Source organism: Panthera leo, chromosome A2 (genome assembly GCF_018350215.1).
Source record: "Panthera leo isolate Ple1 chromosome A2, P.leo_Ple1_pat1.1, whole genome shotgun sequence".
NCBI lineage: Eukaryota > Metazoa > Chordata > Mammalia > Carnivora > Felidae > Panthera > Panthera leo.
Genome location: NC_056680.1, coordinates 10696548 through 10709330, shown reverse-complemented (window position 1 = coordinate 10709330; position 12783 = coordinate 10696548). Strand labels below are relative to the sequence as shown.

The 12783-nt window shown below is 40.9% G+C and overlaps 1 protein-coding gene across 1 annotated transcript; it reads right to left on the bottom strand.

Annotated features, from left to right (window-relative positions):
* Positions 1–3390: 3390 nt before the first annotated feature.
* On the bottom strand, positions 3391–4326 carry LOC122214075 (olfactory receptor-like protein OLF4). Its single transcript, XM_042928717.1, has one exon. The coding sequence runs from the start codon at positions 4219–4221 to the stop codon at positions 3391–3393; it is 831 nt and encodes a 276-aa protein (XP_042784651.1). The 5' UTR covers positions 4222–4326.
* Between the last annotated feature and the right edge of the window lie 8457 nt (positions 4327–12783).

Sequence of the window (12783 nt, the reverse complement as noted above, 5' to 3'; positions counted from 1 at the left end):
TAGACTCAATCCTTAAGAGCACACTCACAGTGATGAGCAATGAGTAATGTATTGAATGGTTGAATCACTATATTGTACTGCACTATATTGTTTTGTGTGTTGATTTTCTGCCCCACACCAATAAACTTTATTGAATTGAAAACTACACTTATGGTAGACCTTTTGCAGAGGTGGACCCAATTCACCACTTATCTCTGTATCCGTGTACTTTGCAATGTGATTGGGAAGCTCCTCCCATTGAGAGGTGGGGTCGATTTCTCCACTTTCGAATCTGGACTGAATTTAGTATTTTATTTGCCTTGGCTAAGAGTGTATGGTGAAAATGACAGTGTGTCTGAAGGGTCCTTGGTGTGTTTCTGCTGCGCTCTTGGAACCCTGTCTCTGCCATGGAAACAAGTCCAAGCTAGCCTGCTGTAAGAAGAGAAATCACGTGGAGCAGAGCCCTGTTGCTCTAATGAAAGCCAGCCTAGACCAGCCTATCACCAGCAAGCCCCCATATGTGAGAACACAGCCAAGATTAACAGAGCTCCTCCAGCTGACCCACAGCTGACCACCACCTCATGAGGAGACCAACAGAGACCAAAAGACTTCCCCAATACAGACCCCCATGTGATGGATGGAGCTAGAATGTATTATGCTGACTGAAATAAGTCAGTAAGGACAAGAGTAAGATCATATGATTTCACTCCTGTGTGGAATTTAAGAAACAAAACATATGAACATAAGGGAGAGGGAAGAGAGGCAAACAAACCAGAAGAGGCTCTTAATGATAGAGAACAACCTCTGGGTTGACAGAGGGAGGTGGGTGAGAGATGGGCTAGATGGGTAATGGGTACTAAGGAGGGAACTTGTTGTGGTGACCACTGGGTGTTGTATGTAAGTGATGAATCACTGAATTCTACTTCAGAACCAATAGTGCACTACATATTAACTAACTAAAACATATATTTAAAAATCTAAAAAAGATAAAAGATAAAAGATAAAAAGATAAAAATCTTCCGCACTGCAAAGGAAACAGTCAACAAAACTAAAAGGTAACCAACGGAATGGGAAAAGATATTTGCAAATGACATATCAGACAAAGGGCTAGTATCCAAAAGAGCTCACCAAACTCGGCACCCAAAAAACAAATAACCCAGTGGATAAATGGTCACAAAACATGAATAGACACTTCTCTAAAGAAGACATCCGGATGGCCAACAGGCACATGAAAAGATGCTCAACGTCACTCCTCCTCAGGGAAATACTAATTAAAACCACACTGAGATACCATCTCATGCCAGTCAGAGTGCCTAAAATGAACAAACCAGGAGACTATAGATGCTGGTGAGGATGTGGAGGAACGGGAACCCTCTTGCACTGCCGGTGGGAATGCAAATTGGTGCAGCCGCTCTGGTAAACAGTGTGGAGGTTCCTCAAAAATTAAAAATAGATGTACCCTATGGCCCAGCAATAGCACTGCTAGGAATTTACCCAAGGGATCCAGGAGTACTGATGCATAGGGGCACTTGTACCCCAATGTTTATAGCAGCATTTTCAACAATAGCCAAATGATGGAAAGAGCCTAAATGTCCATCAACTGATGAATGGATAAAGAAATTGTTGTTTATATACACAATGGAATCCTACTTGGCAGTGAGAAAGAATGAAATATGGCCTTTTGCAGCAACATGGATGGAACTAGAGAGTGTGATGCTAAGTGAAATAAGTCATACAGAGAAAGACAGGTACCGTATGTTTTCACTCTTATGTGGATCCTGAGAAACTTAACAGAAGACCGTGGGGGAGGGGAAGGAAAAACAAACAAAAGGTTAGAGAGGGAGGGAGCCAAAACATGAGAGACTCTTGAAAACTGAGAACAAACTGAGGGTTGATGGGGGGTGGGAGGGAGGGGAGGGTGGGTGATGGGCATTGAGGAGGGCACCTGTTGGGATGAGCCCTGGGTGTTGTATGGAAACCAATTTGACAATAAATTTCATATTTAAAAAAATGTTTAAAGCATTATCTTAAAACATTTACTTTTGGCATGGCTTGTCATGCAGTAAGCATATAGCTTACTGACACAATAATCAATGTAAATAATACTGAGAATATTAAGAATAACCTACTGCTGCTTCTTTTTTGGCATTTGTTCTGATATTTGAAGGGAGCATTCATAATGACCTTGTTAGTCACATTAATTTTAGGTAACTGTATTAAAAAGGTACTATCACTGAGTTTCTCTTCCAGGTAGAGATTGGAAAGACCTGTATGTTTTTGCACGGATAACTTGTAGGACTCTCAGGCACAAGTCTCCATTCCCAGAACATCACTGGGCATGAATTCAAGCTCTTGTCTGAGTCATCCTTTGATCATGAGGATTGAAGAGATTTTAGAGCATAAAAAAGTGAAAGAACGTAATGAGAGAGTGAATACACATATTGTTCACTCACTCTATCATTTTTAGGACATCATTTTTAAAGGGGGAGATATTAAGTTTAGGGCAATGGAAATCATAATATTTGTAGGCAGCACTAGAAATTTTCAAATAGAAACAGCAGTATCATCCAATGAAATAGTATAAAATCTGCCACTAGATTCTTCACTCCAATTAATAAATCCCTTTAAACATGGACACCAAATATCCCACACCTCAATAAGTAGTTATACATCATCAAAAACAGATTTTGTGCAATAAAATACGGCGTGATTGAAAATTTTATGTCATCATTTTTTTCAGGTCTTCTCGGATAGTAACCCCATATTAGTCACTTGGTTTATGCAAATTTGTCTTTCTGTACTTTACACTTGGAGCAGAGCATGTTTTTCATAAGGAATTTTTGCCTTACTATTCTGTGCCAGGGATACTGTGGATGCTGAGCTGATAAGAGAGAGAACAGGATCCTAACGAGGATCCTAAAACCCCACGACTAGTGACAAAACAAACTAGTATGTTAATGTCTACATTATCAGGAAGAGCATTTAAGGTAGAATCTATAAAGGAATGGCAGACACAGAGTGAAAAAAAAAAACCCTGTGATCGCACAATTTCCTCTACGATAAAATTATATACATGGCTTCAGTTGCCAAATGTAGTTTATTCCATAAAACTAGGACCGTTCATCACTATATGAGGCAAATGGGAATTTCCCAATTGTTCTGATTCAAGGTGGGGACTAACTTTGGAAACTAGGGAGAAAAAAAGGAAAAACTCTTGGGTATCAGGAGCAGAGAGTTAACCACAGGGACTTATTTAAATTCAATAAAGCAGTTGAACTTTAGAAAAACTGAAACTCTAGGCTATAAATAGAGGCATTAAGTTCTTCTTTCATGATCTGGTTAAAAAATCACAAATTCAGGCTATTAAGCAGTAAGCCTGCAATGACTGGTACTTCTTAAGAAATGGCCTTTTTATGGCTTCCCTCTGAAAAATACATTTAGAACCTCCTTTATGTCTCTGTTCCTCAGGCTGTAGATGAAGGGGTTCAGCATGGGCGTGACCACCGTGTACATCACCGAGGCTGTGGCACTTGAGAGTGAGCTGTGGGTAGCAGCAGAGCTGAGGTACACTCCTAGGACTGTACAGTAAAATAAGGAGACAACTGACAGGTGAGATGCACAGGTGGAAAATGCTTTATACTTGCCCTGAGCTGATGAGATCCCACGTATGGAGGAAACTATCTTAGAATAAGAGTAAAGGACCCCAGCCAGGGGAGCACCACCCAACAGCACAGTTGTAAAACACGTTACCATGTCATTAAGAAAGGTGTCAGAACAGGCAAGTTGGATCATCTGACTGAGTTCACAGAAAAAGTGGGGGATTTCCATGCCTGTACAGAAGGACAGCTGCAACACCATTAAGGTTTGTAACAAGGAATTCAGGACACTCACGATCCAGGACACCAGAACCAGCAGCCCACAGAACTTGGGGTTCATGATAACTGTGTAGCACAGTGGGTGACAGATGGCTACAAAGCGGTCATATGCCATCACAGTCAGGAGGAAATTGTCCAAAACTACAAAGAGTACGAAAAAGTATATCTGCGTGATACAGCTTTCATAAGTTATGACCTTTCTCTGTGTTTGTATATTCACCAGCATCTTGGGGACTGTGGTGGAAGTGACACAGATGTCTACAAAGGACAGGTTGGTGAGGAAGAAGTACATGGGCGTGTGGAGGTGGGAGTCAGAGTTTACAGCCAGGATGATGAGCAGATTCCCAAGTATGGTGACCAAGTACATGGACAGGAACAGCCCAAAGAGGAAGGGTTGCAATTCTGGTTCCTCTGAAAGTCCCAGAAGAAGAAATTCTGAACTTCGTGTATCGTTGCCTAGTTCCGTATAGTTGATGTGACTATCAAAATAAGAAGAACATGACACAATCATGCATTACTAACCTGGCTGGTACATTATTGTTTATATTCTGCACTCAAGAAATTAATTTTTTATATTTGTGTATGGAACATGATAAAAACACTAAAATGTGGGAATAGAAGGAACCTATCTCAACATAAAGCCATTAGTGAAAAACCCACACCAAGCATGATACTCAAGGGTGATACAGTATGCATTTTTCTGTATGATCAGGAGTAAGGAAAGGGTGCCCACTTTAACATCTTCTACTCAACATAACACTGCAAGTTCTGGCCAGAGCAGTTAAAGAGAGAAAACGTATCCAAACTGGAAAGAAAGAAAGAAATTTATGTATGTAGATGATGTGATCTTATATGTAGAAAATCCTAAAGATGCCACAAAAGGACTAATACCACTAATAAACGAATTCAGCCAAGTAACTGGATACAAAGCCAACCCTCAAGAATTCAACTGCATTTTTATATACGAAGAATAAACAATCTGAAAACAAAATAAAATAATTCCATTTATGTGACAACAACACCCAGTGCTCATCCCAACAGGTGCCCTCCTCAATGCCCATCACCCACCCTCCCCTCCCTCCCACCGCCCATCAACCCTCAGTTTATTTTCAGTTTTTAAGAGTCTCTGATGGTTTGTCTCCCTCCCTCTCTGTAACTTTTTTTCCCTTCCCCTCCCCCACGGTCTTCTGTTAAGTTTCTCAGGATCCACATAAGAGTGAAAATATATGGTATTTGTCTTTCTCTGCATGACTTATTTCACTTAGCATAACACTCTCTCGTTCCATCCACGTTGCTACAAAAGGCCATATTTCATTCTTTCTCATTGCCAAGTAGGATTCCATTGTGTATATAAACCACAATTTCTTTATCCATTTGTCAGTTGATGGACATTTAAGCCCTTTCCATAATTTGGCCATTGTTGACAGTGCTGCTATAAACATTGGGGTACAAGTGCCCCTATGCATCAGCACTCCTGGATCCCTTGGGTAAATTCCTAGCAGTGATATTGCTGGGTCATAGGGTAGATCTATTTTTAATTTTTTGAGGAACCTCCACACTGTTTTCCACAGCGGCGGCACCAATTTGCATTCCCACCTACAGTGCAAGAGGGTTCCCGTTTCTCCACATCCTCGCCAGCATCTATAGTCTCCTGGTTTGTTCATTTTAGCCACTCTGACTGGCATGAGGTGATATCTCAGTGTGGTTTTAATTTGTATTTCCCTGAGGAGGAGTGACGTTGAGCATCTTTTCATGTGCCTGTTGGCCATCTGGATGTCTTCTTTAGAAAAGTGTCTATTCATGTCTTCTGCCCATTTCTTCACTGGGTTATTTGTTTTTCAGGTGTGGAGTTTGGTGAGTTCTTTATAGATTTTGGATACTAGCCCTTTGTCTGATATATCGTTTTCAAACATCTTTTCCCATTCCATCGGTTGCCTTTTAGTTTTGTTGATTGTTTCCTTTGCAGTCTTCTGTACTTCTTTAAAACTGTTGAGACCTCTCATTAAATTCTACTGCATGGATTTAAAAAAAAATTAATGTTTATTCATTTTTTGAGAGAGAGAGGGAGAGAGAGAGAGAGGAAGGCCAGAGACAGAGGGAGACATAGAATCAGAAGCAGGCTCCAGGCTCTGAGCCGTGTGCACAGAGCCTGATGCTTGGCATGAACCCAGGAATTGGGAGATCATGACCTGAACCAAAGATGGACACTCAACCAACTGAGACCCCCAGGGGCTCCCATTTCATGTATTTTTAGAAACATACATATAATATAGCAAATTGAATACTTAAAATGTGATAGGAGACAGGGAGTAAATGTGAAATGCTTCTTCTGTGGGTTGAAAACAGGTACCTGTTAGAGTATCTGCTTTTGGAGGAAAATCATTGAACATGCCAGAATTTATAGATGAGTTTCCAGGGTTTTATGCCAATTCACCTTGGCAAGTGATCATATCTATAAGAGCAGAGCCACCGGGAACCCTGTGTGATTAGCTTACAATAATCCACATTCAGTATGCAATCTGTAGTTTCCCCTCACACAGTCCTAACCATAAATTAAGTGTGAAGGTAACAGAAATTGCAGCTCCTGCTGTTTCAGGCCTTGATGGTGTCAACCTTGGTGATTCTCCCAGGGATGCGTTATTACTTTTCTCTTAATATTTGGTAGGGGGCAGCACTGTGTCGTGATTTCCCTCAGCACCTCCTACCGTAATAGGCTCTTCACAGATCTCACGCACAATAAGGCTACTCTGCTTATTGCCACCTCCATCTTTTCTAATCTTGCACCCCAGGAATTAGCAGTGAGATCAGGATACACTTATGGACCTAACCTGTGCTGTGTGAGACAGAGTAAGACGAATGTCTCCTTATCACCTGATGCCAGAGTCCCCCACTTGGATTGTAGGCGATAATGGTAATTCCCTATTACCTGATTCACAGTTTTCCAGCTGAAAGTTCACAGGTCTTTTCAAACACTAGTATGCAGATAAATGTTCATGGAATGATATCTCAAATGCACAGACAAAAAGAAACAGGGAAAGCAAGAAGAAAGGCAGAAAATAAAAACAAAGGAATAAGAAGAAAGCTTCTTTATAGCATTTGCCAATTTCCCTGGTATAGTTGCTCTCATATTGCCCAATATCAAGGCGCCAATTTTGGTTCAGACTACGGTCCCCATGAACCATTATAAGCTAGCCGGTGCCATCATCTCAGAGCCTTTGGGTTGTGTTTGGAGGAAAATGTAAATACTTGTTGTCATTTTACAGCCTTCCATCAGGTGTAAATGGTCCCATCAATTGAGGATCTGGGTCAGTGAACAGTCTCAGGACTGATAGTCAGAGATTATGACCCCTTATTGTGGTGACTCAGGTCAATCTTGTCTTCATGATTATTAGAGGTGGATTTTTTTTTTTAGTTACACAAATCAGATGTGCCCTTGGTGAGCTGCCCATCAATTCTGTCTCTTGGAGACACCCTGATGAATTTGTCATTTCTAAAAATCCCTGTGGCCTCACCAATTTGGATGAAAATGATGAACTCTTACATGCACTATGAATAGCATACCTCAAATGGTGTTGGACAGCTGCTGACATGGCCTCTGGCAGTTCAGGAGGGGCTGAAGTCAGGACAAAGGCATTTCAATTTCAGCATGTCCATGGTAAGTCTGTCATATGGAGGGCAAGCTCTGTAGAGCTTGTGAGGGAAGACTTTAGGCGCTTCCCAAGGTAGTTCTCAATGACCTTATGAATTTCATGTCGTCTGAAACCTCAGTTTTGGTATACTTTGGGGTTGAGACATTGAATCACACAAGATAAACATATCACGATGCCCTTGTCTCCTTGTATTTTGGATTCCTTCCTCTACATCATATTAAGCTATTTATGGCACTGAAATTCTTTTTTTTTTTTTTAAGTTTATTCATTTACTTTGAGAGAGAGAAAGAAGTAGCTGGATTGGGATAGAAAGAGGGAGAGTGAGAAAATCCTAAGCAGGCTCCATACTGCCAGTGAAGAGCCCAATGTGGGGCTGGAACTCAGGAACCTGGCCTCAGGTCAGATCATGACCTGAGCCGAAATCTAGAGTCAGATGCCTAACCAACTGAACCACCAGGCACCCCTGAAATTCTTTTAGAACATGTCACTCTTTTAAAATTCTTTTTTGTTAGGGTAAAGTCTATATAAAATTTATTATTTTGAACACTTTGAGATATACTTATGTGGCATTAAGTATTTTCTCTCTGTTGAGCAACCACCACCTCTATCAATCTCCAGAACTTTCTCATTGTCTCAAACTGAACCTTTGTGCCCTTGAAATACTATATCCGCATTGCCCCTTAGCCCAGCCCCTGTCTCCCACCCTCCTACCTTCTCTCTCTAAAACCGAGTACTCTAGATACCTCACGTAGATGTCACTGTGTGAAACTGGTCCTTTTGTGTCTGGCTTCTGACACTTAGCCTTGTGTTTGAGAGTTTCACCCATGTTGTAGACTATGCCAGAATTCCGTTCATTGTAAAGGCTGAATGCTGTCCCACTGCGTTCACGACACTTCGTTTATCTGTGAGTTTCTTGATGGACATTTGGGTTGTCTCCACATTTTCATTACTGTGAATAATCTGTTATGAAATTGGTGTAGAAATATGTGTTTTGCTCCCTGCTTTACATTCTTTTGGGGTGTTTAAGTGGGTATATAAACAGAAGGAAAACTACTGCATCGAATGAAATTCTACCTTTTATTCTCATCAGCAAAGCACAACGGAGTTCCAGTTTCTTCACCTCCTCACCAACACTCATTTTCTGTTTTGGTTTTACAACAGCCATCCTAGTGTGTGTGGCGTGGTATCACGCTATGGTTTTTATTTGCATTTCTGTAGTGATTAGTCATGTTGGGCATCGTTCACGTGCTAAGTAGCCATTGCTATAAATTCTTGAGTCCATTGCCTTTTTTTGTTTTTCAAAATTAGCTTTAGTTTTTTTATAAATGTATTTTTTATTTTTTAACTTTGTTTATTCTGAGAGAAAGAGAGAGAGAGAGAGAGAGAGAGAGAGAGAGAGAGAGATCACACGAGCATGAGGAGGGGAGGGGCAGAGAGAGAGGGAGAGAGAGAACCCCAAGCAGGCTCCATGCAGTCAGTGCAGAGCCAGACGTGGGGCTCGAACTCACAAACTGTGAGATCATGGCCGAGCTGAAACCAAGAGTCAGACATTTAACCGACAGAAGCAACCAGGCTCCCCATTAGTTTTACTTTTTTAAAAATTTATTTAACAGTTTTATTTCCCATGTAGTTAACATACAGTGTAATATCAGTTTCAGGTGTATAAGGTAGTGCTTCAACACCTCCATGAAACACCCAGTGCTCATCACAGCAAATGCACTGCTTGATCCCCATCACCTATTTCCCCCATCTCCTCCTTTCCCCTCTGGGAACCATAAGCTTCTCCTCGCTCTCTTTTCCTCTTGTACTCATTTGTTTTGTTTCTTAAATTCCGCACATGCGTGAGGTCATGTGGTATTTGTCTTTCTCTACCTGACTTATTTTGCTCAACGTTATACTCACTGACTCCATCCAAGTTGTTGCGAATGGGAAGACATCATTCATTTTTATGGGTGAGGAGTATTCCATTGTACGTCTATACCAGATTTTTATCCATTCATCTTATCAATGGACACGTAGGCTGCTTCCATTATTTGGCTACTGTAAGTGATAGCGCTAAAAACATAGAAGTGCATTTATCCCTTCGAATGAGTGTTTTGTATTTTGGGGGGTAATGACCCAGTAGTGTGATTACTGGATTGTAGGGTACCTCTGTTGTTTTTCTTCCAAGATTTTATTTAAGTTCAAGTTAGTTACCATAGAGTACACTATTAGTTTCTGGAGTAGAATTTAGTGATTCGTTGTCTGCATAGAATACACGGTGCTCATTGCAACAGGTGCCTCCCTTAATGCCCATCACCCATCTAGTCTCTCCCCCATCCACCTCTCTTCCAGCAACTCTCTTTTGTTCTCTGTGGTTAAGAGTCTCTTATGGTTTGCTGCTCTCTATGTTTTTATCTCATATTAGTTTTCTCTCCCTTTCCCTGTTTGTCTGTTCTGTTTCTTAAATTCCACATATGAATGATATCGTATGAAATTTGTCTTTCTCTGACTTATTTTGTGTGGCACAATACATGCTAGTTCCATCCATGTCATTTCAAATGGCAAGATTTCATTCTTTATGACGGTGAAGCAACAAATGCCTTTCTATTTTTCACTTTTTGAGGAATCTTCATACTGTTTTCCACAGTGGCTGCAGCAGTTTGCCTTCCCACCATCAGTGCAAGAGGTTCCCCTTTCTCCACATCCTCATGGGCAGTATTTTTTTTTAATATATATTGTAAAAGTTTGTATTATGGAAGTATTGACTCACTGTATTGTACACCTGAAACTAATATGACACTGTGTGTTAACTAACAGGTATTTAAATAAGTTTGCCTTTAAAAAAAAGTTTAAAGAGAGAGAGCGTGTAAGTGGGATAGAGGGGCGAGGGAGAGAGAATCCCAAGCAGGCTCCATGCACAGCACAGAGCCTGACACAGGGCTCGATCCAAGAATTTTGGGTCGTGATCCAAGCCCAAATCTAGTGCAGACGTTCAACCGACTGAGACACCAATTTGCCCCAGCGCCACCTTTTTAAAATTGAGTTGCGTTTTTTTTTTCAAGAATTCTTGAAATTCTGTACACAGTTTGGATATTAATCTTTTATCAGGTGTGTGATTCAGCAATAGTTTCTCCATTTTTCGGTTGCCTTTTCATTTGGAAATAGTGACCTTCAGGCACAAATATTTTGATTTTGCTGATGTAATTGTTTCTCTAGCTGCCTGTGTCTTTGGTGTTATATCCAAGAGATCTTTGTCAAATCCAGAGTCACAAAGATGTATCTGTATGTTTTCTTCTAAGTGTTTATTTACAGTTTTATATCTTATGTTTATTTTTTATTTTTTTAATATAATTTATTGTCAAATTGGTTTCCATACAACACCCGGTGCTCATCCAAGTGCCGTCCTCAATGCCCATCTCCCACTTTCCCCTCTCCCCTACCCCCCATCAACCCTCAGTCCATTCTCAGTATCCAGGCCTCTTATGGTTTGCCTCCCTCCCTTTCTGTAACTTTTTTTTCCCTTCCCCTCCCCCATGGTCTTCTGTCAAGTTTCTCAAGATCTAATGTTTAGATCTGTGACCCATTTGTAGTCACGTTTGTAGATGTGGAAATAAGGGTCACCTTCCTCATTTTGCACGTGGAAATCCAGTTTTCCATCACATTTGCTTCAAAGGACTGCCTGTATACCATTGAAATATGCTGCAGTCTTGTCAAAAGTCATTTAGTAGTATGTATGAGGATTTATTTCTGGGCTGCCTCCTATTTCATTGAGTTATATACCTATTTTTCTTGTTGTTGTGAAAGCTGGTCATTTAAAAATTAAAATGTGGTGACTCCTCTGAGTATTATATTTTCCTCCTTACCCAACCATTATTTTTATTGAAGTATACTTTACAGACAGAGCTATATGAATTTCAGATGCACAATGTAATGCATCAGTAATTCTATATAGTGTTCAGTGCTCATGGGGATAAGTGTACCCTTAATTCCCTTTATCTATCTCACCCAACCGTAGCCACCTTCTCTCTGACAACCACCAGTTTGTTCTCCGTGTTAAAAGTCTGGTTTTGTTGTTTCTCCTTTTTTCCATGTTTGCTCATTTGTTTTGTTTCTTACATTCCACACAGGAGTGAAATCAAATGGTGTTTGTCTTTCTCTGACGGACTCATTTCCCTGAGCACCATACCCTCTAGGTCCTTCCAAGTCGCAAACTGACATAATGTTTATTACTTTTTTGCTCTTCACTGGGGTCCATTGATTCCCTATTTTTCCATCTACACTTTTCTTAGGGTATTGTAGTAGCAACAGTCTCTGTCTAACATTGTTGCAGGATGAGTTTTTCACAGGGAGAGCTTGGTCCTGGACATCCCGTCACGAGATCTGCACTGACTTGCAACTCTTTTCCTAAATACGTGTCAAGCTGAGAGCCAAAATATCAGCATCTCTGCTCTCTGAATGCTGTCTAATGGCTCAGGGTAATTTTTGAGTTGTCATTCTTGCCTTCTGATTGTTGGTAGCAAGTGTGAAGTATTTCCCTCATTGGCTGCCGGGCTTCATCTTGGAGTGCCCTTACCACCTTCACCCACATGAAGACTCGGGACAATTAGTGGCTTGTTTGTGCTCCCTTCACCCATCTCTTCCGGAAGAGGTGACTCTGTTGGTCTTCTCTTCATCAGGTGTCAGCGCCTCTCCAACTTAGCACATTCATTTATCTTTTTTTCTCACTCTGTTGAGACTGTGAGCTCCTCAAGAGAAGAGACCATTTCTTACAACTTTCATCCTTCCCAGGATGTAGTTTAGTGCCTAGTGTAAAGCAACTGCCAATGAAGAGTTAGTAAGATGCTTAAGGAAGCAAATGGCTGAGTGATATTAAACAGACATTGCCCACAATGAAGGAGAAAGGAGAAGGAGGAGAAAAGGAGAGACACTGTGGAGGCTGGGAGTTCCATGATTGTGAGCCAACAGAATGTGTACAGATGGGATAAAGAAAAGAGTGAAGGAATACAGAATTTCTGAATAAAGAATTGTATACTTATGACGGGGTGCTCTGACTTATTGGCAAGAATGTCTAAAGACTCCTTTTGAGATAAGAGAGTTTAATGGCATAAGAGACATTCAGGGAATTCCAGGCTGTGTTCCAACACTGGGATGAGTTTGCATTCTGTTTTTCTCTCCTAGCTCCAGAGACCCTAGGCTCATAAGGGAAAGAGAGACAAAAGATTATTTCTTTAATGAGACTCATGGGAGTTTATTCCCTGCAGGTACAGAAATTGAAAATGCCTTTGCCGCACCCAGGA